The sequence below is a fragment of the Cydia fagiglandana genome, chromosome 13, assembly GCF_963556715.1.
Source record: "Cydia fagiglandana chromosome 13, ilCydFagi1.1, whole genome shotgun sequence".
NCBI lineage: Eukaryota > Metazoa > Arthropoda > Insecta > Lepidoptera > Tortricidae > Cydia > Cydia fagiglandana.
Window position 1 is genome coordinate 8,498,236 of NC_085944.1, and position 25,822 is coordinate 8,524,057.

General features: G+C 38.6%; 4 protein-coding genes across 4 annotated transcripts in view; 1 reads left to right on the forward strand and 3 right to left on the reverse strand.

Moving 5' to 3' along the window:
- Positions 1-8,729, forward strand: part of LOC134670216 (calcium-binding protein E63-1) — a 48,199-nt gene extending 39,470 nt beyond the window's left edge. The window contains exons 5-8 of the mRNA XM_063527935.1: positions 5,231-5,363; positions 5,562-5,661; positions 5,784-5,832; positions 6,341-8,729. Of these exons, the coding sequence (XP_063384005.1) occupies positions 5,231-5,363; positions 5,562-5,661; positions 5,784-5,832; positions 6,341-6,363 (305 nt within the window). The 3' untranslated portion in view covers positions 6,364-8,729. The remainder of the gene's footprint in view (positions 1-5,230; positions 5,364-5,561; positions 5,662-5,783; positions 5,833-6,340) is intronic.
- A 505-nt stretch (positions 8,730-9,234) lies between these two features.
- LOC134670219 (NADH dehydrogenase [ubiquinone] 1 alpha subcomplex subunit 6-like) lies at positions 9,235-11,630 on the reverse strand. The gene is made up of 3 exons (XM_063527939.1): positions 11,463-11,630; positions 10,606-10,721; positions 9,235-9,386 (listed from the first exon to the last, which is right to left on the reverse strand). Exons 1-3 carry the CDS (start codon positions 11,587-11,589, stop codon positions 9,255-9,257), a joined length of 375 nt encoding a protein of 124 aa, XP_063384009.1. The 5' UTR covers positions 11,590-11,630; the 3' UTR covers positions 9,235-9,254.
- A 572-nt stretch (positions 11,631-12,202) lies between these two features.
- On the reverse strand, positions 12,203-15,365 carry LOC134670218 (NADH dehydrogenase [ubiquinone] 1 alpha subcomplex subunit 6-like). Its single transcript, XM_063527938.1, has 3 exons — positions 15,158-15,365; positions 13,669-13,784; positions 12,203-12,395 (listed from the first exon to the last, which is right to left on the reverse strand). Exons 1-3 carry the CDS (start codon positions 15,285-15,287, stop codon positions 12,267-12,269), a joined length of 375 nt encoding a protein of 124 aa, XP_063384008.1. The 5' UTR covers positions 15,288-15,365; the 3' UTR covers positions 12,203-12,266.
- A 1,566-nt stretch (positions 15,366-16,931) lies between these two features.
- The window catches only part of LOC134669881 (uncharacterized), a 55,155-nt gene continuing 46,264 nt past the window's right edge, over positions 16,932-25,822 (reverse strand). The window contains exons 11-14 of the mRNA XM_063527499.1: positions 21,552-21,678; positions 19,892-20,031; positions 17,842-17,954; positions 16,932-17,327 (exon numbers count right to left, since the gene is read on the reverse strand). Coding sequence (XP_063383569.1) covers positions 17,216-17,327; positions 17,842-17,954; positions 19,892-20,031; positions 21,552-21,678 — 492 coding nt within the window. The 3' untranslated portion in view covers positions 16,932-17,215. The remainder of the gene's footprint in view (positions 17,328-17,841; positions 17,955-19,891; positions 20,032-21,551; positions 21,679-25,822) is intronic.

Here is a 25,822-nt window from a genome sequence, read left to right on the forward strand (position 1 = left end):
GCACTTCAACCTTAATTACGGGACGGGGATTATGTTAAAAAGTTGAGTTGGTTTACGGTACAAATTAAGCGACTAGGCCCAGTGCATTTAATGTTTTTTTTTACAGTTACTTGAACACTTAAGTCAAAATTGCAGCTTTACAGTTTTCTTAAGGTGTGTAGACTGTAGCGACAAAATATATGTAGGTATTAGTATCTAGCGACATTAACCCTTTAACCGCCAGAGTCTGATATATATAGTAACAGCACCAGTCATGGGACATTTAAGAGGGAATTTGGAGTATTTGTGATATTTCCCTAATACATGTGAATGGTCTACCGCTTAGCGTATTGAAAGATGAAAGTCCTACCCGTCTTTCATGTTTCAGGCGTGTTGTATCAAAGATACTGCAATGAGTTTCCACATACTTAACAAATTAAAACTATGCTATTTTTCTCCAGTCATGGACACCAAAGCTCCAGTAATGGGCCCCCCAGTAATGGACACTGCTCTATCAGTATAAAATATTGAAATAGGTCATCAGATCTGGTCCATGTTATCATAATATTGCATTATCATCCGATTTGCATATTTAATTACGAATACAAAATTTCAACTCAATCGGAAAACGGGAAAGTGGCTCAAACTCGGCTACCAAGATTTGACCCACACTAAAAAACGATATTAATTTATCCGAAGTCCGAGCATACCTCCTGGTTGACATATTTCCTACTGGTTGACATATTTCGTAACTACATTTTACTTCTGTATTGTTTAAACATGAAATGATGGCATGGCAAGCATCATTATGTAAATTGTCCCATTATAGGAGGTATGCAGTTTTACAGCTCCTATAATGGGATTGGGTCAAATACCACTATTTTTTTACATCTGTGGAGTCACAACATAGTATGTTGTATACCTTATCTCATGGTAAATGCAATTAACAAAACACATTCTAGTTTTCATCAAGTATTAATTAATTAAAATTTAATAAATTAACTCACCTCTCTTAGCGAAGTTGTTAAGAATTCGTAGTGGTATTTTTTTTCAGTGACACGACAACTTTTGGGTTGACGCCAATTTCTTAAAAAACAACCAAATTTAATAAAAATTTAAACTGAAACAGCTCTAGGACTCTTATTTATGATAATATACAGGCAGTGTTTATAAACTACTTTTAGACACTTATTTTACAGGATTTGTGGTTTTTTGTCCCATTACTGGTTCCACGCCCATCATAGGGTACACTACTATAAGGCATTACATATCCAGCTCATTTCGCTACAGTCTGATAAATAAGACAAAGATCTGATTTGGTTTCTACAGCACATTTATAACTCCCGTAACTATGCCAACCTTACTCTGCGTGGTACAATTACTGTCGGTGGCGACACGAGCACGCTCGATCAAAAATTGCTGGCGGTTAAAAGGTTAATGTTAAAGTAAGGTTACATTTATGAGGGTTTTGTGCCAAAAATTATTTCCAAAAAATCTGGCAAATTGGCAAGAATAGACGATGAAGAGATCGAAATCGACGTGGTAGCGAGAGAATTTAGATTTATTAATAATATACGCCCTTGATGATTCTTTCAAAGTTGTTATGCATGTTTGTATCAAATTGAGCATGAGCAATGCCCTATTGGTTGCAGTTTGAGAACTTGCCAAACTGAAGCACGTGAGAATGTGTCACACGTCATTTATAAGTACACGGGGCATCTAGAAAAATCTGTCGCCATTAAATTGAAACCAACAATTGCCTCTCTTCGTGTTAGTAATGTAAGTAGGTACATATAAATAATCCAGGTACTTAGGCAGGTACGCGCTTTTATGCCCGTTACTAAATTGATAGAATTCGTGGGTAGTACATATTTATAAAGGATGATTCGTTATAACTAACAGTTATATGATTGGAGGTCCATATACCTACACTGGCCACGCGGATCTTTATCGAGATGCCTGAAATTTTTCTCCTATTTTTGTCATAAAAATTATGTTGATCATTAGTCCTAACGCTCTTATGCCGTATTTATGGTTGCCCTAACAAGGAATGGAAGAAAATGTTTTGCCCTAGTAGTAAATATATTTCCTAATTTTTCTTAGGACCTAGGAACATAGATAGGTACCTACATGTAGTTGATACTGATTTGCCTGTATGCACTGGCCAGCAATAGTAACAATGTAGAGAGTTGAGTGTAATTTGTAACGTTGAATGACTTGAAAGGAATCAGTCACATAGATACTGACTGCAAAACCGTCCATCTTCTAAAATTAAGATAGTATGTTTACGTTGAATATAATTAAAAGCGTGTGGGCATCCGTATTATTCTTGGCGTGGAAAAACGTCCAAGTAATAGTATTGTTCCTCGACTTCTAAAAGAAAAATAAACAACAGTACATTATACACCTAGAGTCTATCTTATAGACTAAAAACATCATGTGGATATAAAGCGAAATTTAGACCGTACGTACATGTAATACCTATGCCTAGAAGTCGGTTGGAAATTAAGATTCCTCAATATTTGTAACCCTCAACTGTAAAAACCATAATAAATTATCCCTTAATAGGAAATTCATTTAAGTTTAAAAACATAACAAAACCACGCAGAATGATTTTTTTATGTTATTTAATTATATTTATCAATTTGCATGAAACATTCTCAAATTGTGCCATTTTGACCTTCACCAAGGATACACCTTGGTACCGACTACCACCACTAAGTAATGAGGCGTCATCGCGTCACGCAACTAACGCAACCTTTCTTCAACTTCTTTACGGAAGGTACCTAGCTTCATACTTTTCGTAACGAGAATCAGTTTAATTTTCTTCCTATATCCCTATTTTATTATATTTAACGTGTGCTTTTGCCAAATGATTTGCCATTTTACCTAATTAGCTCGTACCTACAGGCGCTAAACGAGAGCTAAGAGTCTTCTTAAGCTTCTGAATACGCGAGCAGTGTGTAGGTACCTAATAATGGCCGTGATCTTGTCATTGTACTCATTGTATAAGCATGATTCACCAAGTGAGGCAAGTGTTAATATTGTTCTCTGTATACCTTTAAGATTAATAAATACCCTTTTGATATCAATGGGCATTTGGCTGAAAATAAACGATCTATTAATTTAATAGCGATAGATGTCCGGTGTACTAGTAAGTGTAACCCATGCCCTCGGCTCAGGACATGGTGTGACCTCTGCGTTTGCACGCAACCGCGATAACGTCCAGCCCATCATTCACAAACCATCTTATCTTAACCTCCTTTCTTCTATATCTTGACTGTGCGCTTTATAACGATTACAAGTGAATAAAGGTCTGACTTATACTGGGGCTCTGGTGAAGTGGATCTTTTAGGGAATAACATCCAGCCCTATCCGCCATCGCATCGCACTATGCTAATGCTATTTGCCGTCCACATTTGAGATTAGTTCATGGACGATACGAGCGATTGGCTTGATGGAGTTGCATTGACGTAACTGATGGTCAGGGAAATAATTGTTAGCGTTAAAATTATCGGACGTGCAATATCTCGGGATCTTTAAAAAAATTGGAATATACCTGTATTTAATTCCTATTTTATCCAATTAGAAACAGTATCTATACGAAGTATGCTACCAGCAGGATCTTTTTAAAATTTTAAACCAAACTTTTCCAGTAGGTTAGTCTTCTTACTTCATCGTACTAATTTAAATTTGCGATTCATTTTCATTGGCAAGGTATCAGAAGTATACGGAAAATACCTCGGGTTACAACGAAGCGCGTCGTAACGTAAATATAATGATATAGCCGGGCATAACGGCTAAATATTGGTAATAATGAGCACATAATAAACACGAAAGAGGCGGGCTATGGGTAAAGCGCTGACGTCATCATTTTAATGATGCCCTGCGATGGTAATTAAGATTTAACGACATGTCCTTTTGTTCAATTAAATATTAGCATTCTTTTTTACACGGGACGAACTGGTGAAATGTATCCTAATAAATTAGGCATTTGATAAAATTATACAGTTACATGAAATAGCCAGGCTCTCTTTGCACTTTGGTAACAAATTTTTAGGTGTGCTATTTAATACAGTAAAATTATACATTTTGCGTTTGCGTCAAATCCGGTAGTTCTGATTTTTTGCAGGTTTTTTTATGATGTTCGCCCAATGAATAATCCAAGTTTGTGACCTCGAGTGCCGAACGCAACTTTGTCAAAAATCGAATAAACCGCAATTTTTTTTAGATTTAGGCGATTATAACCCTAAAGTACTAGTTTTTGATAGTAACTTCCTATGGCGTTTTTAAAGTAGACTAAATTTGCTACAATAAGACACTAGAATTGTCTCTGTACATCTAATATTTTCCGAAATAAAGCCTTTCAAAATTTTATAATTTTACATCAGTTCTTAGCTATAATATAAGGGTTAGGTAGGTAATTAATATAGAATTCATCACCGCCACGTTCTAAAAAATATTTTTTTTCCATAAAAAATGTATGAGTGCCTATTTTAGAAAAATTTTATTTTTATGGAAAATAAATATTTATTTAATTACACAAACGGGTCTACCGCGATATAATCACTCACTGCAACTCAGCTGAAACGTAGGAATTAAAGATAAAAACAATGAAATTATATCGCGGTAGACCCGTTTGTGTAATTAAATATGTGTACAAAACGCGAGAGTCTATGATTATATTTAACTATATTTGATACCTACTGATTGTACGCTTCGTTTTGTAACTACGCGTCTTGTGTTTTAAGAGCCAACAGGAGTGGTCATTTCTCCATACAAATGTACTCGACTGTTTCCTCCGTGGGTTTTGATGCTAGAGCAATGATTTTTTCAACACAGATTAATATTGTCAATATCTGTGTCGGACCGTTTTGCTTTTTTTGATATTTTTGGATGTTAAGGCGCTAGAGCCCTTCAAAATGGCCTAATTGACTATGCCGCAATGAGAGGCACAGTATTCAAAACTGATATCAATTAGCCAAAAAAGCAAGACGGGACACAGATCATTTCATAATCATTTAGATTTCCAAGTTTGGTTAGGATTGGTTAAGTTTTGGAGGAGGAAACAGTCGAGTACGAAACGAGATTTTTACGCAGGATTTTTCGCCTTGTCCTTATCGCACTAGTTTTAGGAGCCGCTTCCGTTAGCGAGACGGGTATATTTACCTAAAATATTTAAAACTCAGCTCCTGTTTCGTCTTAAGACCTCGCATTATGTAATTGTTGCTTAAAATACTTTTAATTTCAGGTAACGGCCTAATAGATGAGAACGACTTTATGCAGTGGGTGACAAAGATTCAGGCGTTGCAAGGGATGGACGTCAGTAACAGTGGCGGTGATTCCGAAGAGGAAATCACGAGGGACCTGCTCGCTGCTTTTAAGTAAGCAAGCTACCTAATAATATGCCTTAACAATATAACATTAAGTATATCAGTTTACTTTGTCCGGAACTACCTATAACTACTCAGAAAAAACGTAGTGTTTTATGATGTTCTTGATCTAGTTATATTTTCGGATAGGATAGGATCGAATTGCATTATGACTCTATTAACAGTGTGCCTATACCGTGTTCGTTGCAGAGTGTTCGACCGCGACAACAACGGCTACATAACGCGAGACGAGCTACGGAGCGCGCTCGAGATCATCGGCGAGCCGGTCACGGACGCGCAGCTCAACCAAGTGCTTGCGCTCGGAGACATCGACCACGACGGCCGGATCGACTACGAGGGTAACTATCAGCTCGACTACAACCGCTATAGTAGATCATCGGCGAGCCGGTCACGGACGCGCAGCTCAACCAGGTGCTCGCGCTCGGAGACATCGACCACGACGGCCGGATCGACTACGACGGTAACTATCAGCTCGACTACAACCGCTATAGTAGATCATCGGCGAGCCGGTCACGGACGCGCAGCTCAACCAGGTGGTCGCACTCGGAGACATCGACCACGACGGCCGGATCGACTACGAGGGTAACTATCAGCTCGACTACAACCACTATAGTAGATCATCGGCGAGCCGGTCACGGACGCGCAGCTCAACCAGGTGCTCGCGCTCGGAGACATCGACCACGACGTTCGGATCGACTACGAGGGTAACTATCAGATCGACTACAACCACTGTAGTAGATCATCGGCGAGCCGTCACGGACGCGCAGCTCAACCAGGTGCTCGCTTTTATAGCCCACCTGAGCGTATTTTGCTGGCGTAACGATTATTACCCTCCTGTACACCTTCTTCCGGAAATAAAGCCCAGAAGTTAGAAAATGAAATTACCCGTTGGTTCAACCGTAGCTTTTTGGTGACTATTTTAAAGCTAAAATGATCTGAAACATTTAAATATAACTTCTTTGTTCCAGAATTCGTGAAAATGCTGTTGTAACTTCGTGGAAGGAAGACCTCACTAGAGATTATGGTAGAATATAAAGACAGCGTCTACGCAAACGGCGCTACTCGCTTCGTGCGTGTCGGGGCAGTTCCCATTTGTTCTAAACAAGTAACGATCGGTAACTACAGTCCTATTGGTGTGGTTAGCAACAAGATATAGCCAAGCGGAATAAAATCACAAAATCTTCAAATAAAAAGCCTTACAGTCTTACACAGATTATTTCAACATCTTGTTCGCTATTTTGCTGCTAACTTTTACTGCCATAGGATTCGGATATTTTTGTCTCTTGTTACGCGGCATATTACATATAGGTAGAAGTACTTATATATACGAAACCTATTCGACAAATGGGATTTACCCCGACTTCAGAATTAATGAAGACATAAAAGGTTGCTCGAAAAATCTTCCATAAATATACTATGCCTATTTATTATTATATAATTTATATATAGTGCTATATTTATCGAGGATTTTGTTACCTATAATAAAAATTATGAGATGTGGTACCGCTAAATAATTGAACTACTTACGATAGAACATTTTGTAAAGAAAATTAGAAGTATTACAAAGGTTTAGTAACTGTTGAGAAAGTTGTAAATAGATTTTATAATGTAAACAAATGAAGTTATAAACAATATAGATTAGAATAATTAAGATAACGTTGATATAATATACATATAATTATGTACTTATGGCGTAATATATTTTGCATTCGTATTTAGATTTGAGAGTCCGTACTTGTAAGCGTGGGTAGGTACGGAATAAATATTTTATGGTTGTGAATGATTTGTAAGCTCTATCGGATGGGTTTGTAATTTGCAAAAATCAGGACTAGGTATACAATATAACAACGAATATTTTCATTTATATTACAAAAAAACAACAAAAGATAACAATATTGCTTTTGGTTTCCAATTTAGCAATTGTTCTATATGTGTTACTGGACTTATTCGCACATCTGGTGTTCCAAGTCTAGAGACGCATGAATGAAATAACTGAAAGACTCATGGAAAAACTATCGCCCTACCTTCACCTAAACTTGAAATATTGTTAATTCTGGACCCTTCAAAATCTTATTAAGAAGTAAGTCAAATACATACGCAACATTACACAAAGTACAATAATAAAAATCGTCCATTTAAATTATTTTTAGTACTTAAATGGATAAGTTTTCGTTGCAATCAGCAGTAAATATTGCGAACAAAGGACGTAGGTAGGTACCTAAAGCTTTAGCTATACTTAGGGCTCTTATTATTTTTTTAATGCAATAGTCTTTTGGATGGCATTGAGCAAATAACATCAGATTATATAAAAAGGACTACAAAAAACTGCAAGATGCCTACGTTTACTGTTTCTATTATACTAAAGATGCATGTTTGCGAGATTTGGCATTGACGTATATCTCAGGACGGGCCTTACGGGCACTAAAAATGGTACTAGTTCAGCGGTTTCACTGACCAATTCGAGCCAATCGTGCAGTCTAACGCAACTAGTTGCGACCAATCGCGCGCGTGATGCAAACTCATCAACCAATCGCGTTGTATCGGTGTCACACCACTATACTGGCCCCATTCATATTGCCCGTAAGGCCAGTCCTGAGATATAGGCCAATGGCAAAGGCAATTTTCTGCTGCTTAATGTAGGTAATATAGTCACAAAGACGAAATATACAATACTCAGCGACATATTATGTACTCAACAATATACACGTATATTTTGATTAAAGACATTGATCATAAGTCTATTATTTAGATTTAGGCTGTTGCAATTTCTAAAAGGTGCGTACGTTACGTACCATTATATCTACATATATTGAGTAATTGAATATACATTATATTATATAACGTTTTGAAAATATTGTTAAATATTCTCTAGTCATGCAGATCGCTGTTTCAATAGTAGAAATATTTTGTTACCTATTAAATATACTAGTATCTTTATATATGTACATATGTGAACAATAATAACTGGGTGCGTAGCCAACGTGCAATCGTTAACGCTTCGTAGTGAACGAAACGCAACTGTCACAGTCGCACTAGTGGGGAAGAGTGATAGAGAGAGATGACTACGATACGCCATGACGCGTTAACAATTGGCACGTTGGCTACGCGCCCTGAACTAAACTAATAGAAAAGCGAAAACTTCGCTAGTTCAGTATTCAACCAAAACTATTTACATAAATGCTACAATAAAATTTAACAAAAAGAACTTAGGTTGTTAACCGGATTACGGGTACCACGCGAGTCGGTACGCCGAACACAACAGCAAATATCCCAAGCATGTTAGATTTAAGCCTTTCTGAAAGGCGTGTGATGTGGAATGAGTGATCAATAAATTTTGGATTTGTTATTTTATTTTTACTACCTCTTTTTTATTTCAGCTATGGCAATTCCTTGATCAATCTATAGGTATTCTAGAAAATGCGGTAACCATGGAGAAACTCCTCCATATTGACTTTATATTAAAACACCTTTAAGAAAGATGGAAATGTTCTTCTATAATTTGATAAAATTCGCAAGGGTGCTTACAACATCTGACCAAAGTTAAATGTGTTTCTAACTTAGCTTAGTAGTAAAACGACAGCTCTTATCGTCAAAGCTGTTTGTCATTTTCAAAGTCACCTCATTTTAAAGAACCTACAGTAAAGGGTTCTAATTTCTGTGTTGCTTCGTAGCAAATGGCCTCTGTCACAATGACAATTAATATGAAAGCATCTAGGGTACATTAAATGTCACTGAAACAAGGTATGAAGTTGAACAAAAATGAAACTCCTCGACCGTACTATGTAGACATTGACAATCAATCGCTTAATAATTTTCAATGAACTCTATTGCCTAGGTAATAAGGGTGACGGCTACACAACATCAAGAGCAGGTTAAAAAATTTTAAGGTTCTATTCCAGCCAAGAACTTGTTGAGGAAGTCGCAAGGCTTGGGTTCTATGGTTGGGTTCCAGTGGGCGAAGACGCGGCCCTTCAATTGCCAATTGTTTCTAAGTTCCTTAAATTCCATCCAGCCCTACAATAATACATTGTTTACCGTATTTATTCTTCATTAACCGGAGGTATAGTCTGTCAATTTATAGCAGGCCCTGAACTGCTAATCCGTTGTCTTTTGTTAAGTAAAACCGCACGTGCTACTTACCTGCAAAAAAGGGTCTGCGCGGGCTGGTAAAACGCTCAAAAAACCAGTGTAGGTGCGCTCTCGGATAATGCGCCTTTTAACGCACCTGGATGACACATATTAGACTGGTTCGACTCGCCAGCACTCAGTAACCGTAGAGAATTACACGACCCTTTTTTAGGGTTCCGTACCCAAAGGGTAAAACGGGACCCTATACTAAGACTCTGCTGTCCGTCCGTCCGTCCGTCCGACTGTCACCAGGCTGTATCTCACGAACCGTGATAGCTAGACAGTTGAAATTTTCACAGATGATGTATTTCTGTTGCCGCTATAACAACAAATACTAAAAACAGAATAAAATAAAGATTTAAGTGGGGCTCCCACACAACAAACGTGATTTTTGACCGAAGTTAAGCAACGTCGGGCGGGGTCAGTACTTGGAGGGGTGACCGTTTTTTTTTGCCTTTTTTTGCATTATGGTACGGAACCCTTCGTGCACGAGTCCGACTCGCACTTGCCCCGTTTTTTTGGTAGAGGCACACGTGCGGTTTTACTTAACAATAGACAATAGATTACCGGCTCAGGGCCAGTTTACAAATCGACTGCCTATCAACCCACAAATCGTCCCTTAATTTGGAATAAAGTTAGCGAAGCATCAAGTAGCGGATGAGAACACGCATATATAGTTTTAATAGTATTCTCTGATAGTTTTACAGACAAAGTTAATCTTTATACGTAAAACAAACTATACATATATTAGAGAGTGGCAAATACAATATTATAATATAGTAAAGCTACGAGTATTAGAAGGTGTGGCAAATACTTTTGGCGCGTTGTTAGATCCGCTACTATTGATGCTGACTACCTACAATAAAAACAATCGCTGGTCCTTTCACCAATAGAATATGAGTACGTGTATTATGGAGCCATTTCAGTACTACTTTATTTTTGGCTTCTTCTTGGCCGAAATTACTATAGAGAAGAACATAAGTAGGTAATACAATAATCAGCTCTGAATCTTCTTGCAAAAATAGTAAAGGCTGGGCAAAGCTTAGCTTAAACTTAGAAATGCCAGGAATTTATAGATAAGAACTAGGCATTAGATATAACTTACCTTGATAACTAGTAGATCTATAACTCTAACATCTGTGACGCAAGCGTTCCTGTAGAACAACTCCCGTACTTTCAAGCGGACGTCGTTTTCATTTTTAGGGATGTCGTAATATTTTACTGCAATAAGTTTGGTAATTTAAACCAAATGTTTACATACGCTCCGTACAGTCAGCAGCAGAAGTTGCTAAGCCGGCCAGGTGTTCAAAATTATCTTGACGCGACTTTATTTTTAAGAGAATAAGAGCGTGTCAAGGTAATTTTGTACCCTTCGCCCGTATAGCAGCTTCTGCTGCTGACTTGTACACAGTTTTCGTGTGACGAATTTTGAACTAATGCCGTAATGACAATGTCTCTTATAGACCGACCGCTTAACTCAGTCCTCGCCTGCGCGGTACGGGGGCGCCGGGGCAGGCGTACGGCGCCCGCACCTTTCCCGTCACCCTTAGGGTCGGTTGCACCAAACTGTTCGTATCGTTAAAGAGTTCGCTAAAGTTTTATGTATGGAAAGTTTCATAGTAAAGCACCGGGGCGCGCCGGCTGACGTTGATCAGTCTGACAAATGTGGTTGGTGCAACTGGCCCTTAGTCGTCCCGCCCCGTCGCCCCCGTACCGCGCAGGCGAGGACTCAGTTAAGCGGTCGGTCTGTACCAATGAAATCTTTTCTCCACCTAACTTCTCCTTTTACTATTACCGAGATTTGATTAGGTATTTATACTACCTACATGTCGCAGATTATCATCATAGATTAAGAAGTTAATGAATTAAAATATAACCGCAATTTGTAGAGTATAAAGGACCATCATTCTTTACCTACTTAATATCTCAATTCAATTATGTACAATAAATAAAAATACTTACCTATCTCGGGGATAAGGCGATAAACGGCTTTATACAGCGAGATGACCCGTCGGCGGGCTTCGAGGCAGTCCGTCGACATCAACGGTCTTACGCGCTTGAATGCCGCCTCGTACGATTTCTGCGCCATTCTTTGCGATAAGATTTTACAGATAATATGATTCTCAAAATAATACCTGATAATACCGATTATAACGTCATTTTGACATAATGTCATTAAAAATTGACGCTTTTGTGGATGTATAATTTTCACTTCATGGCTGGTGCTGCGGATTATAAAAAGGTTAAGGCCGTAACACACTATCGCACCGCACCGCACCGCGACCTTGGAGTGGTTCTAGGAATAAATAGCTCTTACCATAAAGTTCCACACTATCGCACCGAACCGTCCAAATGGTGCGATCCTACCTTACAGACTGCCGCACACATGCGCCAGTGTTGCCAAGTGTCCCATATGTTTTTTTAAAACGAATTTTTGCCATGGAATCCTTTATGATTTCATTTAAATTAATGTGACTCCCGTTTTTTTAGAGGTAGATGAAGGGCTGGAGATAATATAATCCACCTTTTTCCATGAAAATCTGCGTGTTTAAAGCACTGCTTCCGCATTTTTGTTACATCATCAACTGGTTACATTGCCGTCCAGTTTAACATTAAAATTCGAGGCATGAATTTATTATGCTTAAACTTTACCCCTCTTCTAATTAAATAACTCTTTGGTTTTGCCAAGGCAGCAAAACAAATACGTATTGCAGCTACGATTTATTTAAACTTTATCATTAGGCTATTTACAGATTTTCGCTTAAACTATTCATTGCTAGCAAAGAATTTGGAGAGGAAGTCCTTTGGTTTGGGCTCTTCAGTGGGTTTGAAATATGCCATGATGTGACCTTTTTGTTTCCAGATTTCTACAGTTTCTTTCAGCTCCATTTGTCCCTGGAAGTAAAATATTTAAATGTTAATAGGGTAATTTGCCAGTAACTGGCTACTTTTAGTAACTGGCCACCTTATACTAAAATGAATTCTATTTATAGGTAATAGAATTCATTTTTGGTTTGGGGTGGCCAGTTACAGTGGCCAGAATTATCCTAAGCAGAAGTTAAATAAATGTAAAACAAGTTTAATATAAAGGAATAAGAAAATCTAATTGGAAAAGATGGAACCACTTAAAATTACAAAGAGATTATACATATAATCTTGGTCAAGCAGATCTTGTCAGTAGAAAAAGGCGGCAAATTTGAAAAATGTAGGCACGAAGGGAGATCGTCTCATAGAAAATTTGAATTTCGCGCCTTTTTCTACTGACAAGATTTGCTTGACCGTCTATATGTATGTATGTTTTTTTTACTTTATTTATTATTTAGAGAAATTTCAAATATTGTAAGAATCATTAGATGAAAGTAAGTAGCTAACAAGTGCTTTTTTTTACAATATTTTGGTCCCTTTTCAAACAAGGGTAACACAGTTTCTTTTTTTTATACCCCATTGGTGACAAACAAGCATACAACCGGCGTGATGGTAAGCAGTTACGGTGGCCTATGGACTACACTACACTTGCAACTACACGGGTCACCTTACATCATTTTGGTTCAGCCCAATGGTTGACAAGCAGTGACTATGGACATACGGATACGGACAAACGGGATAGTCTTATGTATCTTTCAGTAGGAGTAGCAGCGAAAGCTAATATTGTTTCTCCTTGTCACAGTCTCACTTTTTTTTATTATTTATTTATTATTATTTAAGCCTTTATTTTTCCTTAAATAGTATTTAATTATGATGTTATTTTGCTATATTAAGGACCCCTTTCGGGTATAGGCCTCCTCCAAATCTTTCCACCTTTTTCGGTCTTTTGCCGTGATCAGCCAATTTTCTCCGGCTGTGGCTATGATGTCCTTGGACCATCTTGTTATGGGTTTTCCCGCCTTCCTTTTGCCATGGGGTCCTGGCCACTTTGTGACTTTGTTGGTCCATCTGTCATCTGTCAATCTTCCTATGTGGCCGGCCCATCTCCATTTCTTTTTATGCCACTTTTTTTTATTACCCACCTTAAATTAGTATGGGTTATATGGTGGGCAACAATTTTACCAATCATAGTGTCGCATTGCCTATGTTTTGTCCCTCACGGAGGCACGCGTATACCACTTCTATAGGATCCTACCTTCTATGTTATTAGCAGTAAAATTAAAAATAAATAAATAATAAATACCTTGATGACTAGCAAGTCAATAACTCTGATGTCAGTGACATCTTTATTGGCGAGGAACAGTTCCCTCAACTTCTGTCGGCACTGCTCTTCTGACTTTGGGATGTCATAGTCCTTGACTGAAACAATAGAAGGTCCATTTCTACTAGGAGAAAAAAACGTATGATACATACAAAAGGATACCTACTTTTAAATTTCATCTATATGCATACTCATTTAATTAAGTTTCGCCACATATCACAATCATTATAAAAATAATACATTTGTGATATTGAAAATGAACTTATCTATAAAATAAAACTAAAATAAATCTAGAAAATGTGGACCCTCTGGCATGGAGGATGCTTTTCCCTGCTGTGTTATGCATACATTTAGGTAGTGGTGTTATATTATATAGTACTAAAGTAATTGTGCATTAAAGTAATTTAATCTTCAATTTGTAACAAATAGAGAAACATTGTTATCAACCATTTACAAAGAGGAGTTCCGAGGTTTGCGAGGTTTGGTTGTGGAAGTATTGTTGTCCAAGGTAGCAATTACTGATTTCCTTGAAATGGAGTTACGAGTTTTGCGACGATTAAGAAAGACTAAATTTGTAAGACAGCACAGAACACTTTTTAAAACTGCTAGTGATTTATATCCACGGAACACAAGAAACGGTAGCCGACTTGTGGTTGACAAACAACAAAAAACAAGCCGATTTAGGAAGAATTGTACGGTGATGTGTGATTTACAATAAAATACAAGCTCAAAGAAGTGCCCGATGGCCAATTTAATAAAAAAATACGTGAGTGGCTTTTAGAACGCAGTTTTTATAAATTAAATGATTTCTTGCAAAATGAATGTAAAATATAATTGACCGTAGTTATGCAGAAAACGACCAACTCAATTTTTTTATCAATACAGAAAGCGACCAAAGCCACTGAGTTAGGGTGTAAGTCACATTGACAAAAATAAAAAGTTGGTCGCTTTCTACAGAACTACGGTCAATTATTTTAATGTAATGATAGAAAAATATTATTTGGGTAAATAATGTTATTTAATATCTTAGTAAAGTTTCAATTAAAATTGTACATATATTATGTAAATAATTGTGAATATTTTGCATGCTATAGATTATGGCTAATTAAGGAATGTACATAAAAATATTGTAATATAATAACACCTGTAAACCAACCCTTATTATAGCAAAATAAATTGATTGATTGATTGATATTGCAGATTTTATTTATTATGCTTATTGTCGGACGGTCCACTCTGGTTTGTGGTATAGATTTTCTACAATACTACCATCTAGATTCAAGATCTTTCTAACTTGTCGAGGAAAACATGTCTATCCTTAAACAACTGCTGTTTAAAAATATTTTCCAGTGCAGTAGTGTTCACCTGTGCTGTATTCACAGCAAGGCACAGGTAATTGTGAACTTTGCCAAGTTATAATTTGTATTGTAATCATTTACTGCGGAATACGATGACATAACTGTTAACATACCGATATAGGGGATTTGACGGTACCACGCTTTGTAAAGATTCAGGACTCGTCTCCTGGCTTCCCCAGGAGTGGTCGAGAGCACCGGCTTTACAAGTTTTTGTCCGACTTGTATAGCTCGCTTAGAAGACATTTTTATTATAAAATTCTTTAATCTATTTCGAGTTTGGAGAGTTTATTTCGTTTCAGTGGATAGTGTCACAGCATAGAACAAAATTGACAGCTGACATTGACATTTTTGTGTTTGACGGTTTTCTTGGGTGGCCAGCAAAATAATAAAAATACCCTCATACCACGGTTGTTTTATTAGTTGTTTACGTAGAGAATAGGTAAAGTCTCGGAGTAATTAACAATGGAGCCGCCATTAACAGGCGTTCCCCTCTGTCGAAAATAGGCGGCCAATGGTCAAATTGGTCAACCACATGTCAACCATATGTATGGACTGACGTTTATCTGACATGACGTACCTATACATTTGATGTGCCCCTCCCCCGCAAAAAACGGCAGACTATTTTGTACCGAAAATTTTAGACATGGCGTCTCCATTGTTAATTACTCCGAGGGTAAAGTAGATAACTGTTTAGTAATATTTTTTTAATAAACATTGATTATACATTTTGATGTACACAAAATCTGTTTCTAAATAATAGTGGTGTAGTTTTGTTACAATTTCGAATAATCAAAATATTTACAATCCTCATCAATGATCCAAAATTTTCTATAGCAACATTATTTAACGTTCGAGATACGTTTATAAAAGCCGGTTTTAAAGTGACATAAGGAACGCACAGACCAAGCATAGACGTAGAAAATCTTTAGGCCATATGGCATATATATGCACGAGCGCTTTTTCAACGCGCGTTACTAAAGCGCTTGAATCTATTTGCACGCTAAATTCAATTTAACGGCTAGGGCTTAAAGTCAAAAATCCTACAACGCTTAATAAAAAGTACCACCGTCATCGTGTGAATAAATAATACTTACACATGAATCCATTTATGTTATTAAATTTTTTTTAACTTTATTGACGCCAATGACCGATATATCCGCACCGCAGGTTCAACGCCAAAGACTGATTAATCGGTCACAGACCACAGAGCAACATAGACCTACGTGCATATGCATAAAGTTCAATTTTAGTTTTGTCACTACGATGACGTGGCGTCCGTGTGACAGGGCTATAACCGCGAAAATCGAAGTTCGCAAATTGCGGGGATTTTTCTCTGTCACTCTAATTACGCCTTTATTGGAGTAAAAGAGAAAGATCCCCGCAATTTGAGAATTTCGGTTTTTGCGGTAGCAGCTCAGCTTTTGTCACAAACTACTAAAAAGATACCTACTACGACTATAGGTAACTCTGCAGCGATTTTCGGAAAAAGTCAGAATAAGGGACCAAGCTATCTATCGCTATCGCTGCAGAGTGAACTTGGGCTGACTCTAAATACTTACAGTACCCGGCGATAAATATTGCACATCGGAATTTCGGCTTCGTAGAGTGTTGTCTCTTTTTCTCTCGTTGTCACCAATATTCCCTTTATAAAGACCGTTGTGCAATATTTATCGCCGGGTACTGCACTTATTCTTAAGGTCGGTTGTGTAGACGTCCGGAGTTTTCGCCGGAAACCGGACCGTACTGCCCGAATAAAAAGAAAGAAGAGTTTATAGTCAACACTACATATATTACAATTTTTTCATTAGGTACATACATGCATTATTTTTTCATTTATAACTTAAATTAACAAAGACCGATTGTAACAATGTTGGTCCACAATTTTTTTAACATTTAATATTATAGGTAAATATTAGCACTTGACACGTAACAACACCGAACGGACGCAATCAAAACACATTATTATAATGGAACTTGAAAAGTTGCATCGAAACATAACAAATAAGAACGTTAAGACGATGTTACTCTACATAATTTTTTACACGTTTGTATTAAATCTATGAAAATCAACGTATACAAAAGTACAATGTAGGTATAAAGCACCTAATGTGCCATTATTTTCACAGATACACAACTGACAAATAAGTTGTAAGGTTGTAAAAAATAAATAATCATGAAAGAGGGCAAGTCTTGTAGATATCCTTTGGAGTGAGCTCAGCACTAAATGGGTTGAAAATATAAATATCCTTCGATCTGCCCGGCATGTATGTGAAGTATGTATCTCTGAAAAAAAACGAGTAATTTCAACTCCTGGCGAGTATGGTGCTAGTAATGCTAGGTAATCGACATTGTTTGATGCGGCGAACGACCCAAAGGGCTTACCGCGAACCAAGTTCGACGTGTTGTCTCCCTGTCACACTTACGAATTATATACAAGTACGACAGAAAGGCATCATGCCGAACGTCGTTCGTGGTAGGCCCCCAGGGCTATAACCGCGAAAATCGAAGTTCGCAAATTGCGGGGATTTTTCTCTGTCACTCTTAATTACGCCTTCATTGGAGTAAAAGAGAAAGATCTCCGCAATTTGCGAATTTCGGTTTTCGCGGTAGCCGCTCAGGATCGATGAAAAGTTTCATATAAAGTAGCTAACACACTACCGCACCGCACCAAGGTCATTGTGGGACGCACCCATAAGTAAAAGGGAGAAAGCGATATCTCTTTCTCCCTCTTACTTATGGGTGCGTCCCACAATGACCTTGGTGCGGTGCGATAGTGTGTTAGCTACTTTAGACTCACAAGAAAGCTTCGTTAGGGTATCTATCGTACTTCATCGTGGGCCACCATAGTCGTGTCTGCTCCAGTTGGCGCAATCTATTCCTCGCTGTGAAATCGCGTAACAGGGTCTCAAACTGGAAGGAAATAAGTAAACATCATGGGATTAGTTATTAATCTTACTAAAATACTTAGTAAGTAATCTTAATCGGCTAGTCTGTGGCCATGAGTAAACCCATGCATAATAAAAAAAAAAAAAAAAACTTTCATTCTCTCAGGAAGAAGCTTAAAAATGCTTACCTAAGTAAGTAGGTATTAAGCCCGCTCCACACTCGTGCGCGAATCGCGGCGCGAAGCCGCGAACGCGAGTTTGGAGTCGATTTCGCATATCAGCGAACTAGACTCCACACTCGCGTTCGCGGCTTCGCCCGCGATTCACGCGCATAGTCTGGAGGGCGCTTTAGGCGAAGATATAGACTAACTATAGAGTGGGAATAGAAATTGTGTATTGAAGGGTATCGTCTTGGGTCGTCCCATTCGTTTTTCGTCAATTTCTTAAATTAGTCCTATTCTGATTTCGTCACTCATTCTACATTCGTTCCAATCGTCGGTGGCTTTCAATGTAGAATGAGTGACGAAAGCAGAATAGGACTAATTTAAGAACTTGACGAAAAACGAATGGGACGACCCAAGCAAGACGATATCTATTGAAGAATAGAAAAGATTTTTCGACGGTTAAAATACCTAAGTATGATATGAAAATCGAAAGAGACGAACGACGACTCAGACTAAGGAAGATCATGACGAATAACGAAAAAGACTTATTAAGAGAGGGTCAAGTTACGAACGCAAGAGACCCAATCCCAAGACCCCACCACGTTTGTAGACTTTGTGCGGTATTCTAATTTTAGAATCTGTTAAGGTTTTGATGTGTATATGATACGATGGCTCACGCTTATTGCACGCAAGTCGTGTCAATATTGTCTCTAGAGGAAGGTAAATAAATTACATAATAGTTATTTGTTTTACAAGGGAGCAAAGTTGTTGTTTAACCGCTCGTGTTAATATTGATACCCGAGCAAGCGAAAGATTCCAAAATTGAACCATGAGCGTAGCGAGTGGTTCGAAAAATGGAATCTTGAGCGTTGCTAGGGTTTCAAAGCATGAAGGTTAAACAAAATTTGCCCCGAGTGAAACACGAAATTTTTCACCACACCAACCCGAAGCAAATATTAAACGTAAAATATCAAACGACATCAAACCAAATCAAATCCAAATGAATGTTATTAAATATTTATCATCCAAAATCATCATTTAAAAGTCAATTCTACCAACAAACATAAGAAAACAACTCTAAATTTGATAACTTTGCCTCACATGTGAATAAAATGCAACTTTGCTATCAGTTTTTGAAGTGCAAAATAAGCCTTTCCGAGCTGGTGTGGTGAAAATAATATTGCTACTACCGCAACAAGCAGCCATGCTGTCGTTATATTAATTTTTCCGATTTAAATGTTCGGCTCTTCCTTGGATATTCACCTTTCTGGTGCTTGTATGCAAACTTAGGTATGGCATAACTTGTATTGTACAACTTCGCTATAGGTATTATATTCATCATAGTCAGCTGCAGAGCAATCCATCTTCAGATGGATAGTTCTCTGCAACTGACTACAAAAAACCGGGCAAGTGCGAGTCGGACTCGCGCACGAAGGGTTCCGTACCATAATGCAAAAAAAAAAAAACAAAAAAAAGCAAAAAGAAAACGGTCACCCATCCAAGTACTGACCCCTCCCGACGTTGCTTAACTTTGGTCAAAAATCACGTTTGTTGTTTGGGAGCCCCATTTAAATCTTTATTTTATTCTGTTTTAAGTATTTGTTGTTATAGCGGCAACAGAAATACATCATCTGTAAAAATTTCAACTGTCTAGCTATCACGGTTCGTGAGATACAGCCTGGTGACAGACGGACGGACGGACGGACAGCGAAGTCTTGGTAATAGGGTCCCGTTTTACCCTTTGGGTACGGAACCCTAAAAATTGTAGGTAATAGATTTTAAAGGTCTTTTGACATACTAGGTATTGGAGATTTTGCCTGTCCGCCCAAGTAATGTTCGCGAGCTCTTTTTTCGTAAAGGGTATAATGTACGCGAGCTCTCGAAAGTCCATGTGCTTCAGCCACAACCACCGCCGCAACGACCGGACTACTGAAAGTTCTGAAAAAGAGTTTAAATTATTTCAGTGTGCACGCTGTCGCATTTTAATTTTCTTCTACATACCTAGCCGGAGAGCTAGCCACGGAAATAGGTATGCAATTTATAGAGCAACGAAATGCCTCTAGTTAGTGTGCCATACTATCATTATTAATGAATTCGGGCGCCTGGCAGCTGTTCAGCGGTGGATGCGGGAGTGGATGAGCAACAAAGGAAGATCACGAGCAAATTCCACTGTCTGTATGTCTTCTACTTTTTCCTAACACTTACCTAGACGTGATATTCCTGCAGGCGCACAAGTGATTGTGTATTTTCATCACCTGGCACTACTTTTCCCCCAAATAAAACGCCTGGCATTGTTATATTTGAATTAAATACATAATTAGCTATTATATCACACCAAACACAAAGCTCTATAAATTGCACACCTTCAATTGATTTTACAACCACTTTGTTGCTTATCCACTCCCACACCCACCGCTAAACAACTACCAGGCGCCCGGATTAATTAATAATGATAGTATGGCATACTAACTAAGAGTGATTTCGTTGCTCTATAAATTGCATACCTGTATCCCTAGCCACGGATACAGGTATGCAATTTATAGAGCAACGAAATCTTGTCTCTTAGACCAACATGTCGGCGGCCGATCGTTAAGTTCCTGTGTAATGTTTTGACAGTAGTCACATTAAAACAATAGATAGTTAGGATAAGTTCGTTAGGTCGCTTTAGATCAGCGGTCGGCAACCTTTTAGCAGCCAAGGGCCACATAGTAGTTAACGGAGGTGACGTGGGCCGTACTTTGTTAATATTTACGATACATACAAAATAGCCAAGGCGGCACTCGGGCCGCAAGTGACAGGTTCACGAGCCACATGCGGCCCCCGGGCCGCAGGTTGCCGACCGCTGCTTTAGATGAACGAAGGGCAAACTGACAAGAACTAGAAGCCCCGCGTAGCGTCAGGAAACGAGACAAAGATTTTCATGATTTACTATATGCCTAGCAATTTCATGATCTGCCTGATTTTACGATCGGCTGCCGTTATACAGATGACACTGGTTTGCTACGAGCTACGGCGTAGCACTTCGTTGAAAGGGTTGTAGGTACCAGGTACCTAGCAAAATTTCCTCAAAATCGAAAGTATTTCCTGCGCCTAGTCTATTTGCTGTAAATATCCCAAATCCCAGATACTTAAAGCCCCGCATTCACACTCCTACCTTGTAGGCCGCCTCGTAGTCCGCCTCGTTGGGTGGGATTGTGTATGCGGTGCGGGTTGCGGACTACGAGCCGTCCTACAATTGGACGGCTCGTAGTCCGCAACCCCCATACACAATCCTACCCAACGAGGCGGACTACGAGGCGGCTTCACGGTAGGAGTGTGAATGTGGGGCTTAAGTCTGCGAAACCCGGGACCAAGACATATCACGCCCAAGCAAGAAAAGAATCCAAGGCGTTTACTGTACCTAGAGCAAAACGAATGTTCACAGATTAAAAATTAAAAAGACACTTGGAGTTACGAACTGTGAGCCTCCGGAGAGAGGTCGCCGTTGAAGCGTTTTCTGACTATCTCTTGCAGGTTGTTGAGGAGATTTGCTTGCGGCAGGTGCGGTATCACGAGCGGGGTGTCAGATAAATCGGCAAGGAACGACTGAAACGTCAAACTTATGTCAGACATTTCCACTAGGTAGTAATGTGAATAAGACAGGTCTCTATTGTTTTCCAAATAGTTTTAAGTCATAATGTATTGTTTGTCCGAATTTTCGTTAGTCATAATTGGTTTTTCTCAGAAACGCGTAACTTTTCAGGATTGCCATAAAACAAACCTAACCTACACATCTACACTACTTACTTCTGTAGTCCTATCTACAGAATAACCTTATAAAAATCCTGAAAATCTAACGGGTTCAGTTTTATGACTAACGATGATATGACAAACAATACATTATGACTTAAAACTTTATGGGAAACAAAGGGACCCCGAATAAGACATCATATCAGGAGAGCCTTAATCTCTAGCAGCCTATCTACCATTAGGTACCATATAAGCAAAATTGGCAGTCTTTGAATCAATTTGAATCAATCAAATGAAGCGTGTCTTGACTAACTTAAATGAGGAAACGTGTGATCAATCCGTACTAGATTACAAACAAAAATATATAAATATATTTAGAAGAGTCGTCAGATTTGCAAAACGGACAGCAGTTCAATCAAAAATAAGTAATGCCAAAGGATCGGCAAAAGTAATATGGAATGTTGTTAACAAATATCGTAACAAATCTCACAAACCTCAACTTGGTGAAATTATCCTGAAAGTAGAGAATGATGTTTTTGTAAATCCTCAAGAGGTGGCTAACTTATTTTCAAAAGGTTTTGATCACAGTAATAACCCAAACACCGGTGATTTGCGTTCAGCTGTACATATCCTTGATCAATCTAATAATAGGAAATTCAATGACATATCCTTTAATTCAGTAACTTCAATTGAAATAATGAAAATAGTTCAAAGTATGGATAACAAAAAATCTAGTGGTTTCGATGAAATGCCGATTTCGGTGATCAAAGATTGTATAGACTTACTGGCGGAACCATTGGCTTTTCTTTTTAACAAATGCTTCGAATCTGCAGTGTTTCCTGAACAATTAAAAGTGGCTAGGATTCTTCCCATTTATAAAAAAGGATCACAAACTGACCTTAAAAATTATCGGCCGATATCGCTACTTCCAGTCCTCTCAAAAATTTTTGAGAAACTGATCAAATCACGCCTTTTAGACCATTTTATTGTGTATGATATCATCAACCCTCGGCAATTTGGATTCCAAAAAAACATAGGTACCACTGACGCTATTGACTGTCTTGTGAATGATATTGTGAAAGAGCTTAACAAAGGAAGAAAAGTGGCGAGTCTTTTTATTGACCTAAGTTCCGCTTTTGACTTAGTAGATCATGCGATTCTTATGAAAAAGCTTGATTTCTATGGAATCAGAGGCAATGCATACCGGCTCCTGTTAAACTATCTTGAAAATAGAAAACAATTTGTAGAAATACGGAACGTTCAAAACTATCACGAAAAATCTATTACGTCTAAGGTTGTTGATGTTAAACGAGGTGTCCCACAGGGTTCCATTCTCGGTCCATTACTATTTCTCGTATTTACTAACGACCTCATAAATTATATTAATATTAAAGTTAAAAATTGTAAGTTGACGGTTTATGCAGATGATACAACTGCAACTGTTTGTGCTGATAGTATTGATGAGCTAAATACAATTATGAATGATGCAATCTTAACCTTTAGTGACTGGTTTTTAAAAAATAATTTACGTGTAAACACTAATAAGACTAAATTAATATTATTTAAATATAACTCGAAGAAGACAGACAAACTTGACGTGTCAATAAATGGAGCTGTCATAGATGTAGTAGACCAGATAAAATGTCTCGGTGTGCGCATAGACTCCCACCTAAATTGGAAACATGAGCTGGAGGTTGTCGAGGGCTCTATTGCATCATCATGCTTACGGTGTCTCAGGGAGGTCATGGGAATTGATCAGCTCAAGTCAGTCTATTACGCTTTGATAGAATCTAAGCTAAGATATAGCATTAAACTCTGGGGAAACAGCTACCAGTATAATATTAACAGGGCTCTTATAATTAGGGCTCCTGATATCCGTGATACACGCCGATCCGTAGCTACGGGTTCTTAAGCCCGGCGGTACTAAGATCACGAATTTCACGAACACGGCAAGGTACGTACCTCGTACCTGCGTTCGCGTCCGGATTCACGTGACACGCCGTGACACGCCATGATACGTAGCCCGTACCTGCGTGAGCTTCGGGCTCGGTTCCGTTGAATACTTATCGCACGTCTCGTAGGTTTGTACCCCATACAGTGTTGTTGTATTATTTTAGCAACCCTTTTATTAAGAGTGCTATTACATTTCGGGGTTGAGCGAGTTTAGGTATTTTACGCGCTGCGGCAGGCCGTGCGAGCTCAGTATTCCGATCCCTTCTACCACACTCGCACTACAATTATGGATTAAACATTCTTGATCCATCGCGAAGCATATTGAAATCAACCATAACAACACTAACTGTACTTAACTTATAAAGTCCTAAAACTGTTATTTGGTAAGTACGAAAATACTAAATGCAGTGCAAATGTACATAGGGGCTGTTCATAAATTACGTCATCTATTTTTGACCCCCCCCCCATCCCTCAAATCATCTAAAAATCATGCTTCGGATGACTCTGTTTCCTCCTACGTCATGCTACCATCATCCGATGTCCAGACCCCCCCCCCCCCTCCTCCCATTTGAAACGACGTAATTTATGAATAGCCCCATACTCGTACTTATGAACGTATATTACTCGAAAGAAATTATAGGTACTCGCTTATTTACAAGAAACAAGTTACAAGAAACTGAAGATACACAGGGTCTGATGATGGAGCTGGAAGGTGGCCACGGGTACCAGTCTATCATGTAACTAAACCACTTCGTGTTTGGGCTCGTTTGATTCGTCTCAACAAGATCTTTGACACTGAAGATACACAGGGTCTGATGATGGAGCTGGAAGGTGGCCACGGGTACCAGTCTATCATGTAACTAAACAATTTCGTGTTTGGGCTCGTTTAATTCGTCTCAACAAGATCTTTGACACAAGACAGTACTCAGGGTCTGATGATGGAGCTGGAAGGTGGTCACCATTACCAATCAACCATACAACTAAACCACATCGTGTTTAGGCTCGTTTTATTTATCTCAACAAGATCTTTGACACTAGGTGATACTCAGAGTCTGATGATGGAGCCGGAAGGTGGTCACCGGTACCAATCAACCATGCAACTAAACCACTTCATGTTTAGGCTCGTTTGATTAGTCTCAACAAGATCTTTGACAATAGGTGATACTCAGAGTCTGATGATGGAGCTGGAAGGTGGTCACCGGTACCAATCAACCATGCAACTAAATCACTTCGTGTTTAGGCTCGTTTGATTCGTCTCGACAAGATGTTTGACACTAGGTGATAAACCAAACACGAAGCCCAAACACGAAGTGGTTCAGTTATGTGATAGACTGATACCCGTCGCCACCTTCGAGCTCCATCATCAGACCCTGAGTAGTATCTTGTGTCAAAGATCTTGTTGCGACGAATCAAACGAGCCCAAACACGAAGTGGTTCAGTTACATGGTAGACTGGTACCCGTGGCCACAGTCCAGCTCCATCATCAGACCCTGAGTACTAACTTGTGTCCAAGGTCTTGTTGAGACGAATCAAACGAGCCCAAACATGAAGTGGTTCAATTACATGATAGCAGTGTTGGCAAAAAATCAATTCGAATTGACGATTGAGAATTGACCGATCAATTCGAATTGACGATTGACGAAACTAATTCTAAATCTACTGATTGAAGATTGACGATTACTAATCGTTAATTCAAATTGATCGGTCAATCCTCAATCGTCAATTCGGATTGACGATTACTTTGTATGTACCTACCTAATGTCCTTTTTATTTAGGCCATTTTTGTGAAACTGACCAAATGCGTTCAAAAGCGGTGTCTGAGTTTACCAAAGGTTCCGAAACATGTTTCCGACGGCTATATGAAGGATGTCCTTTTTGGAACATTTTCGGTTCTTTCCTTAAAATTAACCGATAGCGTTCAAAATCGATATCTGAGGTGCCCAAAGGTTTCGAAACTTGTTTCCGAGGGAAATATTGAGAGATGTCCTTTTTTGAGACATTTCTAGAAATTACCCGATTGCGTTTAAAATCGATATCTGAGGTAAAC

Excerpts from the sequence above, each read along its gene's own strand:
- LOC134670219 (XM_063527939.1), bottom strand. The coding sequence starts at position 11,589 with ATGGCGCAGAAATCGTACGAGGCGGCATTCAAGCGCGTAAGACCGTTG. Across the intron at positions 10,722-11,462 it reads TCGCCTTATCCCCGAGATAG|TAAAATATTACGACATCCCT; the intron begins GTAAGTATTTTT and ends AACTTATTGCAG. Across the intron at positions 9,387-10,605 it reads TAGATCTACTAGTTATCAAG|GGCTGGATGGAATTTAAGGA; the intron begins GTAAGTTATATC and ends GTATTATTGTAG.
- LOC134670218 (XM_063527938.1), bottom strand. The coding sequence starts at position 15,287 with ATGTCTTCTAAGCGAGCTATACAAGTCGGACAAAAACTTGTAAAGCCG. Across the intron at positions 13,785-15,157 it reads CCGTCAAATCCCCTATATCG|TCAAGGACTATGACATCCCA; the intron begins GTATGTTAACAG and ends CTATTGTTTCAG. Across the intron at positions 12,396-13,668 it reads TTGACTTGCTAGTCATCAAG|GGACAAATGGAGCTGAAAGA; the intron begins GTATTTATTATT and ends TTTTACTTCCAG.